The sequence below is a fragment of the Podarcis cretensis genome (assembly GCF_951804945.1).
Source record: "Podarcis cretensis genome assembly, chromosome: 1".
In the NCBI taxonomy this organism is placed as follows: Eukaryota; Metazoa; Chordata; class Lepidosauria; order Squamata; family Lacertidae; genus Podarcis; species Podarcis cretensis.
In genome coordinates this window covers 119,766,521-119,784,988 of record NC_137170.1, presented here as the reverse complement: position 1 = coordinate 119,784,988, position 18,468 = coordinate 119,766,521, and the positions used below count along the sequence as shown (strand labels likewise).

Genomic DNA, 18,468 nt, shown 5'->3' with positions numbered 1-18,468 from the left:
TCGGCACCTCTTTTCCTAGAAAAATAGCACTGCTTAAAATGTCATACATTTACTTCACGTCAAGATCCACATAACTGTCAAACACAAATAGTTTCAAAGGTAAAGGGACCCCTGACTATTAGGTCCAGTCATGACTGACTCTGGGGTTGCGGCGCTCGTCTTGCTTTACTGGCCGAGGAAGCCGGCGTACAGCTTCCGGGTCATGTGGCCAGCAGGACTAAGCCGCTTCTGGCAAACCAGAGCAGCGCACGGAAACGCCGTTTACCTTCCCGCCGGAGCGGTACCTATTTATCTACTTGCACTTTGACGTGCTTTCGAACTGCTAGGTTGGCAGGAGCAGGGACCAAGCAACAGGAGCTCACCCTGTCATAGGGATTCGAACCGCTGACCTTCTGATTGGCAAACCCTAGGCTCTATGGTTTAGACCACAAAGCCACCCATGTTCCTACAAATAGCTTAAGGCTGTCCAAAACGTGTGTCTATTTTCCTGAAGGTACACTATGATGACACAATGATGAGAGTGACTGGTAGAGTAGAGCTGTGGAATCAAATTTCCCCTCAGCCATGAAGTTTATGGGTTGTCCTTGGGCCAGCCAACATCTTCAACCTCACCTACCTCACACAGTTCTTGTGAGGGCAAAACAGGTGGAGGAAGAGCCTTGTACACTACCTTGAACTCTTTGGAGGTAAAGCAGGGTTAGAACTGTAATAAATAAATATGATTACGATTTCTTAAGCAATTAGAAAATAAAGTAGAGCTAAGGTAAATATTATTAATTCCTACCTCGTGGAATTTAATGATATTAATAACCCATGCACAAAGACCAGCAGCTGCTGAAGATTTTGTCCGTACAAACTCTGGGCTGAACTCTGGATCACTCAGATAATCTTCTTTTACGGCTTTAACAGTGGCTTCAGGGATATGTTCTTTATCAAAATTGATGAGACTTTGGAGGAATTCATCTACCTAAAGAGCAAAGAGAAGGAGGTCACCCCAAATCATAGAATCTTACGAGTCGGAAGGGACCCTAAGGTTCATCTAGTCCAACCCCTCTGCGATGCAGGAATCTCAACTAAAGCATCCATGACAGATGGCCGTCCAAACTCTGCTTAAAAACCTCCAAGGAAGGAGGGTCCACAACTTCTCTGCCGAACAGTTCTTACTGTTGGAAAGTTTTTCTGAATGTTTAAGTCAGAATCTCCTTTCTTGTAAACTTGAAGCCATTGCCTCAAGTCCTACCCTCCAGAGCAGGAGAAAACATACAGTTAACTAAATTGTGTGAAGCTAGTATGACCCCCTGACAAAATATCTGATCAAAGTTTATTCTTTAATGTTGTGAAAGTTTTTTAAGAGACCTTTTGGCCATGTTTTTGCTAGAATTCCTGCTCCATGGTTGCAGTCATGGGATTGTTGTCTTTCAGATGATGGTATATGTTTTGACTCCACAGAGTGAGAAGTGACGGAGGCAGGATGTTTGTGTTACTGTGTTCCATGAATTGGGACTATTGTCCTTTGTTCATTTACTTTGTTGTACTATTTTATTGTTATTAGCCGCCCTGAGCTTCGGCTGGGGAGGGCGGGATATAAATAAAATTATTTATTATTATTATTATTATTATTATTATTTGCTGTCTGATGCTTGAGAGAGAGGGAGCCATGTTGCAGTGCTCCGTGTGTGTTTATATGTAAATAAAGTAGATTAGCCAAAATGCTGAGTTGCTGAGGTCTGTTACACAAGTTGCGAAGACACTGCAGATCCCTAAGTGTGCTGATGTCTGTTGGCATCGGTCGCTGTGATGTTCGGGCAGAAGAAAGTTTTGAAGCTCCCGAACGATCGTCCAGGAGGGAGGGAACATGCCTGTCTCTTCCAGGGCATGCGTCTCTTCCAAGGTCCTACTCGAGAGTAGGGTGAGCTCCTGACAGTTTTGGGATCTTCAAAGTACAGTGGTACCTTGGTTTAAGAACAGCTTAGTTTATGAACAACTTGGATTAAGAATGCTGCAAACCCGGAAGTAGGTGTTTTGGTTTGTGAACTTTGCCTTGGAAGAAGAACATGTTTCACTTCCTGTTGAGTGTGTTCCATTTGTAAATTGCGTCCCACACTGCTATGGGAAAGCATGCCTTGGTTTATGAATGCTTTGGTTTAAGAACGGACTTCCGGAACAGATTTAAGTTCGTAAACCAAGGTACCACTGTAAAGTCAAAGATACTAATTGAAAAAGCTGCCCCCGCAATAGCTGTTAGTGCTTAAAATTTTTTCCTAACCACTTCACAAGATGCACATATTTTTGGCACCTTAATAATAGTAGTAGTAGCAGCAACAGCAATAATAATAATAATAATAATAATAATAATAATAATAATAATAGCTACTACTATTACTAAAAATACTGTTGAGGAGTTATGAGCAGCATAAATTATACAGAAAATGTTGCAGCCTCTTTGGGAGTACACAGACTTTTCTTACATCCCATCCTTCACAGAAGAGGTTTTATATTTATAAGAAACTGTGCTGACATTTAATAAGTATGATTTGGGGAAATGTGTGGCACAAAGTCATGACATTCCCCTCCCCCGCCCTTTGACAGAATGTCAAAGGTGTCTAATTACTTTCCTTCCTTTCCTGAAGTTCTTTGACAAACTCCTGCCATGCCCATTATCTTTGGCATTTCCCTCCTATGTGTAACTAGTAGATCAAGGCACGCCAGAGATTAAGAAGTGTTTACGCAGACTTTTGTGTTAATCTCTGTCTCCCCTCGCAGAGGTCCCCTGCTTACCTTGCTCATATACATCTTGGCAGTTTTCCAGCTCCTGTCCTTTGGAATCTTGCCGCTCGGAGACGAGAGAACGAGGACTGCAGCCGTCACATTTGTTACGATAGCAGGTGGGTTTGGGAAAGTTCTTAGCTCAGTTAGGTTCAGCTGAAATAGAACAGGAAAGACATCCGTATTAACAGACCAATTATATTTCCAAAGGAAAACCTTGGCATTATTTAAAAGAGTACCGTAACATCCAATTAAGGTGAGCACATGTCACACTTTACAGTGGGCAGTCCTTTATAGTGGGTGAGTCTCTTGGGCTTGCTGATCAGAGTCACTGAGTCTCTTGGGCTTGCTGATCAGAAGGTCGGTGGTTCGAATCCCTGCGATGGGGTGAGCTCCCATTGCTCTGTCCCAGCTCCTGCCAACCTCGCAGCTCGAAAGCACACCAGTGCAAATAAATAGGTACCGCTGCGGCAGGAAGGTAAACGGCGTTTCCGTGCGTTCAGGTTTCCATCATGGTGTTCCATTGTGCCAGAAGCGGTTTAGTCATGCTGGCCCCATGACCCGGAAAGCTGTCTGTGGACAAACACCAGCTTCCTCAGCCTGAAAGCAATATGAGTGCCGCAACCCCATAGTCTCCTTTGACTGTACTTAACCATCCAGGGGTCCTTTACCTTTAAAGGGCTGTCTGGTTCAAAGTCCAGTTCAAATATAAGGAATTTTAAGAGGGGAGGGCAACAGGAGCCATGAAGACGCCCATCAGCTGTTAGCACCTTGACAGCAGACTGAGCAGGCACACAGCTGACCTGGTCACAGTCTTTCCCACTATGGTGAGATGCATGGTAAAGGTAAAGGTAAAGGTAAAGGTAAAGGTAAAGGTAAAGGTAAAGGTAAAGGTAAAGGTAAAGGTAAAGGTAAAGGTAAAGGTAAAGGTAAAGGTACCCCTGACCATTAGGTCCAGTCATGGCCAACTCTGGGGTTGTGGCGCTCATCTCGCTTTATTGGCCGAGAGAGCCGGCGTACAGCTTCTGGGTCATGTGGCCAGCATGACTAAGCCACTTCTGGCAAACCAGAGCAGCGCGTGGAAACGCTGTTTACCCTCCCGCCGGAGCAGTACCTATTTATCTACTTGCACTTTGATGTGCTTTCGAACTACTAGGTTGGCAGGAGCAGGGACCGAGCAACGGGAGCTCATCCCGTCGTGGGGATTCGAACCGCCGACCTTCTGATCAGCAAGTCCTAGGCTCTGTGGTTTAACCCACAGCGCCACCCACGTCCCTGAGATGCATTGTATTTCTCTCTAAATTATGGTAATAGTGAGGAATTCAACATGATGTTAAGTTGATCCATTTCCACTTTCCAGATGGAACAATCCTTCTTCTCCAGCCCACAAATGAGGTTCCGGAGTCTCTCTCAACACCCCCTAAGCCAATTGGGTGTGTGTATGGAAAGCCCCATTGCACAAGTGGGAGTCCTTGCACAGGGCTTCTGCTGACGGGACTCATTAGCAGAACCCTGCCCATTACCTCTTAAATTTGCATATGTGCATATAATTCACCGCATGCAATTTTAAAAATGTAAATCCATTCTCTCTTTTGTCCTCTTTTTCAGTCATGCATTTTTATTTTTTCACCCCAGAAGCAACTGAAGGGCTTCGGACTTGATCTAGCGATGACTGGCAAATTCCACTCAACAACATGTTTCCCAAGCTTGGGTCTCCAGCAGCTTTTGGACTACAATCTCCATCATCCCTGACAACTGGGTCCTGCTAGCCAGGGATAATGGGAGTTGTAGTCCAAAACCAGCTGAAGACCCAAGTTTGGGAACCCTGGTCTAGTAACTGATGACTAATGGCAGCAGTGATGTGATGCAGGAAGCTGTCTTGAAAAAGAACTAAATAACGAAGCAGTGTGGAACCCTTTCAGACAAATAAATGAAGTGGTGTTACCCTATTCAGTGTGTTCAGGGCAGCATTTGCAGCGTTTAGAGCTGGCTCGGCTTTGGCGAGGTCATTTTCAGATTCTTTCTGCTGCTTTGTTACTTCTGCTTGAATGGCTGCCACCTAGAAAGTATTGCACAATAATTGTCACGCCACTTACAACCCTCTTGTGGACGGCACCCAATTTTTGGGTGTCATCATGATAGGGCAATATATACAGTGGTGCCTCTCAAGACGAAATTAATTCGTTCCGCAAGTTTTTTCTTCTTGTGAGGTTTTCGTCTTGCGAAGCACGGTTTCCCATAGGAATGCATTGAAAATCAATCAATGCGTTCCTATGGAGACCGTCCGGGGACAGAGGGGAAGCGCCGTGCGCCTTCCCCTCTGTCCCCGGACCTGTTTAAAGCAAGGGGCGGCGGGGAGAAGATCGCTTCTCCCCGTTGCCACCCCTTGGTTCAGAAGGGGTCTGGGGACAGAGGGGAAGGCGCGTGTGCCTTCCCCTCTGTCCCCGGAGATTGCGGGGCTGGCAACGGGGAGAAGCGATCTTCTCCCCGCCGCCCCTTGCTTCAAAAGAGGTCCGGGGACAGCAGGGAAGACGTGCTGCGCTTCCCCGCTATCCCTGGAGCTTGCGGGGCAAGCTTCGTTTTGCGAAGCAAGCCCATAGGGAGATGCGTCTTGCGAAGCGGCTAAGAAAACGAAAAACTCCTTCGTCTAGCGAGTTTTTCGTCTTCCGAGGCGTTCGTCTTGCGGGGCACCACTGTATATGCAAATACTGACGAACCACCTTTTAGGACAGATTCCACCCAGTACAGTGCAGAACAATATAAACATAGAATTAGAATAATTACAGATTACTTTTAAAAAGTTGAAATACAATATTAATTTTAAAAAATAAAAATAAAATAAATATAATTCAGGCCAATCTAAAAACAATTTCCAAAGCCACAGCAATAAAATAGCAATACAAACAAGTATGATAAAAATTCTCTTCTCTTTGGACAACAGAAGACCATGTAGCTTCTCTCTATGTCAAAGAAAAACTGTGGCATGTTCTGACACAATCACAGAAAAAAAGCACTGGGAACGCCCTATTCATCATCATCATCATCATCATCATCATCATTACCCTGCCCATCTGACTGCATTGCCCTAGCCACTCGGAGGCTTCCAACGTACATAAAAACATAATAAAACATTAATCCACAATTAAACATTAAACCACTTCCCTATACAGTGTTGCCTTCAGGAGTCTTCTAAAGGTTGTATAGTTATTTATCTCCTTGGCTCAGGGCTTGCACATAACTCCATATCCTCCAACAATTCTCTGATGGAAAGTGGGACATTCCGGGATCAAATCAGAAACCAGGATGGCTTCTGTAAATCCAGGACTGTCCCTGGAAAATAGGAACACTTGGAGTGCTCTTCCCTCTAGTAAGAGGGTTTAGGACCATGGTCTAAGTCTGTATGTGTGTGTGACTCAGTTGTGCCTATCATTCATATCTCTATACCTTCTTTTCCTCCTCATCTGCGGTGGCTTTTTCTTGACTTAGTTTTTCCGTCTGTTGTCCAATTTTGTCAATAAGAGCCTCAGTGTCTTTGTTTCTCTGATGAAGTTCTATCTCTTGAACGGCAAGCTTAGACTTCAGATCTTCCACCTAAAATGTAGCAAGCATAATTGGGTAATTAAGTTTTAACAAGATTTAAATGATATTCAAAACAACCAGTTAAAAGGAGTCATTGCCTTGGGCTTTGTTGTACACTTGTATAATTATTTTCAGCCCTCTAGAGGATGCATAATTACATTTCTGTATTTATAAAAAAAGATTGCCTTGAAGGCACCAGTATGATTTTACAGTCTATTGACCAGCATATTGATGCGGGGGGTCAAAATGTCCCCTAATAAAGAAATATTCCCAACAATTTTCAAACTATCCGGAGCAGGTTGTGTCAGTGCTTATTTGGATTTCGCTGTTTTTGAACAAATGTGAAGTCTTGCTGCTTAAGAAAAAGTAGGATGAGATCATTACACCTTATATAAACAGAAGGGGAAACATGAAAATAATGAGGAATAACAAGCTTCTTTAATGTCCGATGCAGCCATTCTTCATTGTTCCACAAGAATATCAGAATGGCTTTGCTGGACCAGACAAGTGGCCCATGTGGTCCAACAACCTGTTCCCATTCTACAGCCAACCTGGTGCCCATGGGAAGCCTTTAAACAAAATCCCCTAAAATAAATGAATTGACATTATGAGAAACAAGAACAACCCCAAATTTGGTCAAAGGCCAGCTAAGGCGTTATAGGATAACATCTCTCCATTGGCAGAGATGAGCCTTGCCTTTAATAATAATAATAATAATAATAATAATAATAATAATAATATATTATTTATACCCCGCCCATCTGGCTGGGCCTCCCCAGCCACTCTGGGCGGCTTCCAACAAGATATTAAAATACTGTAATACATCAAACATTAAAAGCTTCCCTAACCAGGGTTGCCTTCAGGTGTCTTCTAAAAGTCTGGTAGTTGTTTATTTCCTTGACATCTGATGGCAGGGCATTCAACAGGGTGGGTGCCACTACCGAGAAGGCCCTCTGCCTGATTCCCTGTAACTTGGCTTCTCGCAGTGAGGGAACTGCCAGAAGGCCCTTGGCGCTGGACCTCAGTGTCCGGGTAGAATGATGGGAGTGGAGATGCTCCTTCAGATATACTGGACCGAAGCCGTTTAGGGCTTTAAAGGTCAGCACCAACACTTTGAATTGTGCTTGGGAACGTACTGGGAGCCAATGTAGGTCTTTCAAGACCAGTGTTATGTGGTCTTGGCGGCCGCTCCCAGTCACCAGTCTAGCTGCCGCATTCTGATTAGTTGTAGTTTCTGGGATTGGATTAGTTGTAGTTTCCGGGTCACCTTCAAAGGCAGCCCAATGTAGAGCGCATTGCAATAGTCCAAGTAAGGTGGCTATTACACCCACAGTGGAAACCTCATTATGTGGGCATAGATGTATTACTGATGGTGCATCACACCAGTGGCAGGTCTCAAAAGGGGGTAAAGCAAAATGATATTATAGCCCCCCTGAAAAAAGCTGCATCCCCTCTGGTTGAAACAAGCCAGTTTGGCTTAGGAAGTGATGATTCCTCCACCACAGAATCTCACAACCACCACCAATTTAGGATTGCTCCGTTATTCTTCATTACTTGAATCACCAGGAAGAAGTTCCTGAGTTCCATTTGCTCCTCTGGAAGCGTGCACAGGATTGAAACCTGTTTCTCAAAGCACTTGCAACAACAACAAGCTGAGCACGTTTGAATGTAGCTCCGTCACCACTAGTTATTTGCGAATTGGCAGCTTCAACGTGTAGAAGAATTTTCTACCAAAAACATCTCTCTGACTTTTCTTGTGTCAAGTGGAAATAAATCATGTTCTTAACACCAGAGGGGGGAAAGCTCTGAACTGACACGTTATTTACTTAATTAAAGAGTATCGTACATATTCCTGGGTTTTGTCTCATTGTCATACTCTATTGTGACAAGAAATCCAGGACAAGCTAGCAGATAGGAGCAGTTGCCAACGAGTTCTGAGGGAGGAAGGTAACGAGTTGTGATATAGAAAAAAGTGGCAAAATCTAGCCCCTGCCTAAAGCAGAATGGGCAGATTAGGCAACCTTGATTGGTTATCTGATTACACCTCTCTTTCTTTCTCTCATATAAACCAAAAGCTCCCACTATCTTCTTCCTGTTTTAATTTGCAAGACGATTGAAGCAGGGAGTGAATTATAGTATATTTAATCCTCAGCCTAACAGAGTTATTTGTGCATCGCTGTATATTTTCCCCATCTAAGTGAACATCTGCTTTTAACCCTTTTAGGAAAAATGCATATAATTCTACTAGGAGACACCAACAGTGCACCTTGACCCTGCAACTGAGCGGGCCGGTGCTTTGTGACATGCGCGAATGATGTCAGTGTGTATGTGGACTACTCTGGCTTAATTTGAATTGGGGGGAAGTGGATGAACAGCTGAGTAATGTCCAAATGTGGACACGCCCTTAAGCTGTTTCTCAGCTCCCAGAAAGATGCAATGGCCCAGCTGCGTATAAGTGGAACATTTTGAATTACTTTTGTTTAAAAATTTCAAGCAACAGCAATGGGAGGACTTGTGGACTAGTCCATAATAAGTGGGTCCAGATCATGAGTGATGGAAGTTTAGAACCTGTCAGTCATGAAAAGCTAACCAGTTGCAAATCCCGCCCCCCACAAGGAGATATTGCTAAAGTAAGATGATAAAATTATGTGCGTACAATATGCTATTAGCAGAGAAAGTCAATTTTATGCAAAATGATGAATGTCAGTTGAGACTGCCCCTAGGGCAATGCTTGTTAGTTCATAAATGAGCTGATTGTATGTTCACAGCTACAATTTTCATGAAGTCTCATTCAAAGAAATATTAATGGCCATTATTTAGCTATAGTATGGAGAGAACATACAACTGACAGTCTTCTTGCCAAAGCATTTCTTGAAATGTCATTTGAAAAGCAGAATTATCTTTTAAAGCAAACCCAACAGGACAGAGATTCACATGTTTTCTTCATATTAAAAGAACACAAATAAAGATACAACTAAATTTCTTACTACAGTCTCAAAGCGTCCATCATTTGTACTTAACATTTTTGACTACTCCAGAGTAACAAGTGCTGTGCGCCTTAAAGGAGGAAGGAGTTCAAGAAGGTTCAATATTATGCCGAAAACTAAATTCAAAAGGGATTCCCAACTATACTGAAAAATGCATAGCTTGTTAATACTATAGAATGGCAGAAGAACTATAAGCTCACAGTGTACGGTTTGGCCTCTTCACTCTCATCCTTAACTCTCTCTATCCCGCTAAACTTTAGCTCTCCACATAGCTCCTCTCTCGAAAGCAAAACTCTTATCCTGAACACAGTAAGTAGGACCAGCCCAATACAATTTGACACCTGAGGTAAACCACAAAATGGCACCCGCTCCTCCCTGCTAGGGAAGAAGGGGTGAGTGAAGAACTGCATAGGAATAAGGATGAAATAAATATCTACATCAGGATCTGCCGCTACTGGAAATCCTGCCACCTGAGGCGGTTGCCCCACCTTGCCAGCCCTGGTACTATCAATGGTTATGCCCTAGAAAATAGGCCGGAACTCTCTTTCTTCTTAGAGTTGGTCTACCTTTGCTTGATCATTGTCGAGGGGTGGAAAGTTCTGGAATAAACACCCTAGCATGACGTGAGAATGTCACTGCGCAGCCCCATTGGAGGATGTGTAGTGCCACAGCACAATCCTGGATTTGCATGAAGTCAGAGGAGCAAAAGGGAAGGAAGCTCAGTCTCTTGGTGCGGTGGCGTTGCGGGAGGGCAGAGGCTTCCCTGGGGCCCCAACAAGGGAACTGGAACTTCAGTGCCCCTTCCTAGTAGAGAGACGACAATGGCACAACCCGGACCCAGTGGGCATCAACCGGGCTCAGAAAAAGGCTAACCGCGCAGTGAGGTGGTTGGGTGGTTTACCACTCCAAGATCACATTCTCAGGTGAGACACTGTTTCGGCCGGAAGGCATGCATCTTTCCCTACCAGGAAATTATATTTGGTTGTCCAATATGATTGAAGGCATTAAGGGATGGATGCAGGTGCGAGTGGTTTGGCGGCAAGCATTGCTCAGTTGGCAGTTGGGCATTGGGGCAATCCTGTGTTTAGGATGGAGGGGAGGTTGTAGTCTCCGCCTGCCCCTCCAAATGCTGGCGTATCCCGTTAAAGGGATCTGGGGGGAGTGGCCATGTCCACGGGGCCAGGGCCAAAGGCACTCCCCCAGATGGCGGTCCCTGCAGGGGTCACCCCAAGTCAAACCCTCTTTCATCTGTATCCAATAAAGTTCTGGCCTGTTTTAACCCAAAATCAGTCTTATTTGTCTCTTATTTATATGGCTTGGGGTATGGGGAGCCCGATGCCTGGTCCTGCAAGAACGGTGGCCATAGCATGGGAGTGAGAAGGGAGAGACGCTGAAAGGGTGGAAAATGTGATTTAAAGATAAAGAACCATAAAAAAGGAAAGCGAGGGCCTTGAAGTTGTCAGTCAATGGCATATGGGCAGCAGATGGAACACAAGTCCACCTGGCCACCGTCGTCTTTTCTTTGGTGAGATGTACTGTATTTATGTTATAGTCTTTCCCCCCTAAATTTGCGTATATACAGATAAATTGGCATATATATATATGCAAGTTCCATGCAAGTTTTTGTCTCTTTTTTGGAAGTGCACATGCCGCCATTAGTAGTATCAAAGAATTTTGGTCCTCCACAGTTTTCTCCACAGGGATAAATAACTTCCAGGTCAGAGGTCACTCTCCTGCTCCCACTCAAGACTATGGTAGTGAGGTGCCTCTTCTTTAACTCTGCAGTGTACACTTCCTCTACCCAGAATCAGAGGATGCTACAGCTGAGGCAATGTCTGTTGCTGCTGAGATCTTGGAGATTTCGGTATTTCTTTCCCAGAAAAACATTTCATAACCTACCTGTGAAGCTGTAGTCTGCAGCTTTTGTAGCCCATTTTCCAATCTTTCCATTTTTTGAACCAATTCTTTTCTCTTCTTCGCTAGCAGATTCTGGTAGAGTTTAATTAGTTCCAGGAAACTCTTTGGTGTTGTGTAGTTATAACGCTTCTCATTCTGTTGGTATTTGACGCTAACTTCATTAACGCTTGTGTGTGCAAAAGCTATGAAGTGGCTGATTGAAGGCTTCACATGAGGCTGAAAAACAAATCCATAGCGATACTTCACAATATGTCAGGCTTCGCTGTAGAACTGATAAACTTGTACAGGAAATAACATTTAGCATTTTTTTCAGCACAATCCTATGTCTGTTTACTCAAAAGAAAGTACCATTTTGTCCAATGCGTCTCACTTCTTGGTGTGTTTAGGATAGTTGTTTATTTCAAGACTGACAACGAAATCTTATACATGTCTTCCAACATCAGTGTGACTTACTCCCAGGTAAGCATGTATGAGCCTGGTGTCCCAAAACTACTTCTAAACGTGTTTCATTATATTTTCGCTATTGTTTCTAACTAGTTTGCCTTTATTACTTTGTATTTTATACTTGCATTTTAAAAATGTTGCATACCACCTTGAAATCAACTTGGGAGAAAGGTAAGACATAAATAAATTGAATAATAATAACAATAATTGAATAATTGAGGTTGCACCTACTTAGGGTTGCACCTAGAATAAGAATAAAATTCTAGGTACAACCCCAAGTAGTTTGCTTAAAGAACTGCCCAAGGTTCAAGAACATATGTTAAGTTCATGTCTCTACAGCCAATTATTACATTTATACCCTAATTTCCTTCCCTCTGATGTAGGTGTGAGACAGAGAGGGTCACCGGCTCAAGGTCACCCATAGAATCCTAGAGCCATTACATTTGGTTATGCCATAGAATTGTAGAGTTTGAAGGCACCGCCAGAGTTATCTAGTCCAACCCCTGTAATACTCGAACCCACGGCAATGAGATTAAGAGTCTCATGCTCCATCAGCTGAACTATATCCAAGTGAGCTACATGACCCTGGTATCTCATGTTCCAGTCCAACACCCTAACCACTAAACCATGCTGATAAGCAAATTGCTAATGAGAACAAACTTCATCTTGCCTCTCATTATATCAGTGTGGCGATGTAGCTGTTTTACACCCTTCTCTTGCAGCTGATTTAATTATGGAATTGACATATAATATAATGTACTATTTTAGTTGCATATTTTCTGTTGCAAACTTTAAAGCAGCCTGGAAAGGGGGGGGGGGCAAAAAGTGGGGTAAAAAAGTTTCCAAATAAAAAAATGCAGTCAATGAATCTTAAAGAGTTCTCTCTCTTCTGACTTTTGTCTTTGGTGTAACTGCATTGCAGGAATGCCTAAGGAAAAAAAAAACAGCTGGTTCAGTCTCTCAATCCTTGGAGTCAAGCAACTGCTGACTATGGTGATGTATTGCATGAACACTTCAGTCTATCATTGTAATACATCAAAGCAAGGTACTTGTTTGAAGGTGGAATTACTCAAAAAGTGTTGTCATTTAGCAGACCTGTCCGGGAACAAGGGATCAGTTCAGTCATAGAGCAGAAGACACAGTATACTGCTAGGAGGAAGGAGGTTTTTCTCCCCCTTTAGCTTCAAAATATTAGTGCATTAATGAAATACAATTTGCATTCATACAGATTGGAGCACAGGGGAAGGTCACAATGTGACCGTAATTACTCAGAATCAAATGCTATTCCAACAGAAATAGGTTACTCTAGCTATGTTGCTGCGGTTGTTTCCACACTTGTAATTTCCCCTCGAATAATCATCCTACATATTTGCAGAGAATCCAAATGGCAGTATCAAACTGTTGCAAGTCCAGTGTTTCCGTATAGCCTATTTCCAAGCCTGATTTGTGATTTATTTTTTATTATTTGCACTATAATTGTACTGCAGAGCAGACAGGCAGAATGCGATTGAGACTTTTCAGGGCTCCTGCACATCTAATAAAATAATTCCTGCTTGTAAGTTCTGCCTCTTTTGAGTGCCCCCTGTTGCTCGTGGCTGGAGGATGGATGGCAAATAGACAATTGCCTCCTGATCAGCACTATTTTGTATAAAAATGTAAAGTAAAAATAATGCAAGGACTCCATCAATGAAAGTCTTACCCCTGACCAGAAAGCAATATTGGGCCAATTGAGATAAAGTATTCAAGGTATAAGGGATGCGGGTGGCGCTGTGGGTTAAACCACAGAGCCTAGGACTTGCCAATCAGAAGGTCGGTGGTTCGAATCCCCGCAACGGGGTGAGCTCCTGTTGCTCGGTCCCTGCTCCTGCCAGCCTAGCAGTTCGAAAGCACATCAAAGTGCAAGTAGATTAATAGGTACCGCTCCAGAGGGAAGGTAAACGGTGTTTCTGTGTGCTGCTCTGGTTCACCAGAAGCGGCTTAGTCATGCTGGCCACATGACCCGGAAGCTGTACGCCGGCTCCCTCAGCCCATAAAGCAAGATGAGTGCCACAACCCCAGAGTCAGTCACGACTGGACCTAATGGTCAGGGGTCCCTTTACCTTTTATTCAAGGTACACTCAAATAGCTACCTACCACCAATTCCCCAGCCACAACCCAACAGAAAGCAATAAAAGGGAACAGACATGCAAACAGGAAGCTTTGACATTCAAAACAACTTTTGCTAACGGTACTTAAGTGAACATCACATTTGATATAGCTCAGTCAGTAGAGCATAAGACTCTTAATCTCAGCATTGTGGGTTCAAGCCCCACCACAGAGGTCTAGAACAGAAGCAATTTGAATTTTGTGCTTGAATTTTGTACAACCACTTCATAAAACAGGCTAAAGACCACTTTTATTCAGGATCTCCCAATAGGGTGAATTTTTGTGAATATTATACACGCAGTCTTATATGAAAAGTAAATTAATTGAAAATATACACAAGGCTTCCTATGAAATGTCACTTATTGAAAATTGGCCACCCATTTTGTACTCCCGGGGAAGTGCTTAGATAGGTGCAAGGAGGCATAAACACTTTCTTCTTTTCCAGTAGAATTTAGTGTGGCAGTGCAGGTGGGGAACTTCTGTTGTCCCAGTTTCCAAACACAGTGGTCACTGGCACTTACTGGGGTGGGGGTGGGGCAAAGCACGGGGAGCTTGCCAATCTGCCACTCTTCCCATCACATGCCAGAACTGCACCGAGCTCCCTATGCCTCCGCTCTGGTAAGTGGCAGCAACACGCTGCGTTTGGGAGCCTGTGCGGCAGCAGTGCTGCACCTTTGCCACAGCACCAGCCGCTACTGTTGCTGTTATTGGGCAATTCATGATTCTAAATAATGTTAGCAAATGTAAACACAGAACTGGGACACACACACACACACACAGAGAGAGAGAGAGAGAGAGACAGACAGACAGACAGACAGACAGATGTTATTCAGAGGAATTAATCACAGTTAAAAGCACATGATTTTGCAAACATGGTTCCTGTATCCTCAGTACTTCTACAACATTCAGCATGGTGGAGGATGCTATGCTTATTCCATCTCAGTCCTAGTTGCAGTGGCCTAGACTGCATGGGCGATGTGTTTGCTCTGAAAGGTTAAGTAATTTTCATGCGGCCCAAGCCAGCATGTACAAATCCCCTGAAGGGTCTCAGGAAGTACCTCTTTTGCTGACATGGCCATTGACCTTGTGAAGGGCTATTGCAAAGTATACGCGTTTGGCATGCATAAGGTCCAAAATTCATTGCCCAAGATAGGGCTGTGAAGGCTCCTATGTAAAAGCCTGGACAACCCCTCCCTCCCTGTTAGTGTAGAAGCTACTGGGCTAGATGAACCAGCTTTCCACGGGCTTTACCAAAGCTGAAAAAGTACCCTAGGGCAGGCAGACAAGAAAATAAAGAGCTGGCATTGGCTGTAAATGTCCTCAGTCCCCAGCAGAGTTTCTTTTCCTGCTGAGAACTGGGATTGTCAGACCCTGAATTCCTGGGAGGAATGGGAAGTGCAGTGGGAGAATCTACAGGCACAACTGTTTCTATTTACTCCTGCCAAGGAAAAGTTTCTTGACCTTCAGGCAGCAGAAGGGAGAAACAGAGGCAGTTGCCAGGAATACAGCCATGACATACCACCCAACATTTCTCCAATGAAAATAGGGATGTCCTATTCCATGATGTTGAGGATGATGACAACGATATACAGTTGTACCTCAGAAGTTGAACGGAATCCGTTCCAGAAGTCTTTTTGACTTCTAAAACTTTTGGAAACCAAGGCATGGCTTCCGATTGGCTGCAGGAAGCTCCTGCAGCCAATCAGAAGCTGCATCAGCCACGTCGGACGTTTGGGTTCCAAAGAACGTTCACAAACTGGAACACTCACTTCTGGGTCTGTGGCATTTCGGAGCCAAAACATTGGAGTCACAAGACGTTTGTCAACCAAGTTACGACTGTAATGGTAATAATTTTACAGTCATACCTTGGGTTGAAGTAGCTTCAGGTTAAGCATTTTTGGGTTGCGCTCTGCGGCGACCTGGAAGTAACGGAGCACATTACTTCTGGGTTTCGCTGCTCATGCATGCGCTCAAAATGACACCATGCACATGCACGGAAGTGGCGAAACGCGACCCACACGCGTGCAATCGCGTGTTACGTTCTACTCAGGATGCGAACAGGGCTCCGGAACGGATCCTGTTCGCATCCAGAGGTACCACTGTACTATTTATACCCTGCCCATCGGACTGGCTTGCCCCAGCTACTCTGGACAGCTTTCAACACATACAAAACATAATAAAACATAAAACATTTTAAAAAACCTTCCTATACAGGGTTGCCCCCAGATGGCTCAGGGGTCGCATAACTCCATACCCTCCAACATTTCTCTAATGAAAATAGGGATTCCCTAAGGAAAAGCAGGACATTTCACAGTCAAATCAGAAACTGGGAGACTTCTGTAAATCCGGGACTGTCCCTGGAAAATAGGGACACTTGGAGGGTCTGCCGTGAGAATGGTTGCTTATGAGCATTTGATCGTTGGTGTTCACATGTGAGCACATCTCCTCGAATTCTCATCATGACATCTGTATACACGATTGCAAAAGCGATATTCCTCCAGAGGTTGTCAGACGTGCTGATTCCAAATTGCTGTTTCTATTTGTATCAATTACTGAGCTGACTACACAAATCTCATCCACTTTATTTTAATCTTTTGGATGATGTGCTTTTAATGCACATCATCCAAAAGATTATTAGCAACTTATTGTTGTTACCTTTTAAAATCTACTTTTGAATAGCGAGATTTCTTAGTAGCAATTGTCAGCCTGTTAAGTGCTGTTCAGACCTCTGAATGTAATCTTCTACCCAGTATCTGTGGCACCCAGTATATTTTCTAGTATGTTAATTATTTCAAGGCGGGAAGATGAAATACCAAAAAAGGCTTTGTTGTCTACTCAAATTAGCATAACCAAAAGAGAAATAAATTTCCTACAACAAAGGCAGGCAATACAATAACTCAAAAGAGTGGAGTTTTTTTTTTCATTAGTGCATCAAACTGCAAGACAGAAACATGTAATTTGAAAAAAAAAAAAGCAGCTCATAAGTAAAAATGGAAACACAGCTGACGCTGCAACATTAGAATGTAGGTTTCAGATATGAGGATTCTGGAGCTATCTTGAATTCAGTTTAAATGCCTTATATCAAAGGTTTTAAGGAATGGTGCAGCCTCCAGCCCTGGGAAATTACTCGCATTGGTTTCAGTGGGCCTGGCTTGCACTAAAAAGAAATGTTCTTTTTTTGCATTGAATTGTCTTTCCTTATGGTAGACTACTTCTTTTTAAAAAACCAAAACCAAAACCACCCACCCCTCTAACCTTAGTACAGTGGTACCTCGGGTTACATACGCTTCAGGTTACATACGCTTCAGGTTACAGACTCCGCTAACCTAGAAATAGTACCTCTGGTTACGAACGTTGCTTCAGGATGAGAACAGAAATCGCGTGGCGGCGGCAGCAGCAGGAGGCCCCATTAGCTAAAGTGGTGCTTCAGGTTAAGAACAGTTTCAAATTAAGAACGGACCTCCAGAACAAATTAGGTTCTTAACCCGAGCTGCCACTGCAACTGGAAAAGTTTTAAATGTGCGTCGGCAACATAAGTGACCTTACAACTGCACTACAACAACATTTCTATGAACAGAGTAGTGTTTCAAGTTGTAAGATCAGAGACCAGGAAATCACATGCCGAAAACCCAAGTAGTACATACTATAGAGGGTTGTTGAGAGGGAAAAAAAAACATGTGCCCACATTCTAAAGGAAGGCAGGGATACTGCATGCATATTTGAGGCAAGATACACCCTTGTTAGCTCTGCATTTTGAAACCCTTAATCTCACGCAAATGTTATTTTGATGCTCTCACGTGCATTCCGCCTTTTGGTTCTTGAAACCCGGGGACACATTTCCCCTGATGCCTCCTGCGAGTTTACAAGCATTCCGAGCCCATTCCCTGCTTTGCATGGAAAATGTATTTGCACAGTTGTCAGCGTGATGGACAGGGGGAGAATGATAAGAAAGTGCAGAGATCTTTTACTTGTTACTACATACAATAGCCCAGTAGGACTCACGGTGTGTTGGTGAGACAAACTGTGCCCTATTCTGGAACATATTAAGTTTGTCTCCAGGACACACATGACTTCACGAGGGTGTCTAACCTCATTCATAATAGATGCTAATCTTTTCAGGGCTGACTGATGACAGCATTTCCTGCCCTTCACGGAATTAGAGCTGGGTTTTATCAAAGGACTCAAACTGCCTGCTAATTAGACTAATTCCCTTCATCATGAATTATTTATTTCCATTGGTAACCGATCACTGTGACATTAATGGGTTCTGCTCAACTTAGTTTCCTACTAATATACACTATAAGTTAAACGCTTAAAAAACTCCCCATACTTTTAACTGCAAGTTAAATGTAACCTCTAAGTCAAATTCCTGACATCATTTGCAAAGGAAGGGGGGGGGTCTGCTGATGTCAAGTGATCTAAAACCTGCTCAAATTCTGACGTTTTAAGTTAATATTTCCTGAGTTAAGTCAGAAATTTCGGCTTAAAATCCATGGGACTGGATCACCAATATGATTATTGAGTTTGAGAGGCGTTGACAAGAATGTTCCCCATCAATGCTGGGTCTTGCAGACAAGGGCAGCTTTTGAGAATGCAACATAATCATTAAAGGGAAGGAAACACTGAAATT

The 18,468-nt window shown here is 43.5% G+C and overlaps 1 protein-coding gene across 1 annotated transcript in view; it reads right to left on the bottom strand.

Annotated features, from left to right (window-relative positions):
• Positions 1–18,468, bottom strand: part of LOC307220097 (dynein axonemal heavy chain 11-like) — a gene marked incomplete at its 5' end in the record, with an annotated part of 229,278 nt that overhangs the window by 71,742 nt on the left and 139,068 nt on the right. Inside the window, 5 exons of the mRNA XM_079983734.1 lie at positions 785–967; positions 2,779–2,922; positions 4,712–4,825; positions 6,211–6,357; positions 11,232–11,465. Of these exons, the coding sequence (XP_079839860.1) occupies positions 785–967; positions 2,779–2,922; positions 4,712–4,825; positions 6,211–6,357; positions 11,232–11,465 (822 nt within the window). The remainder of the gene's footprint in view (positions 1–784; positions 968–2,778; positions 2,923–4,711; positions 4,826–6,210; positions 6,358–11,231; positions 11,466–18,468) is intronic.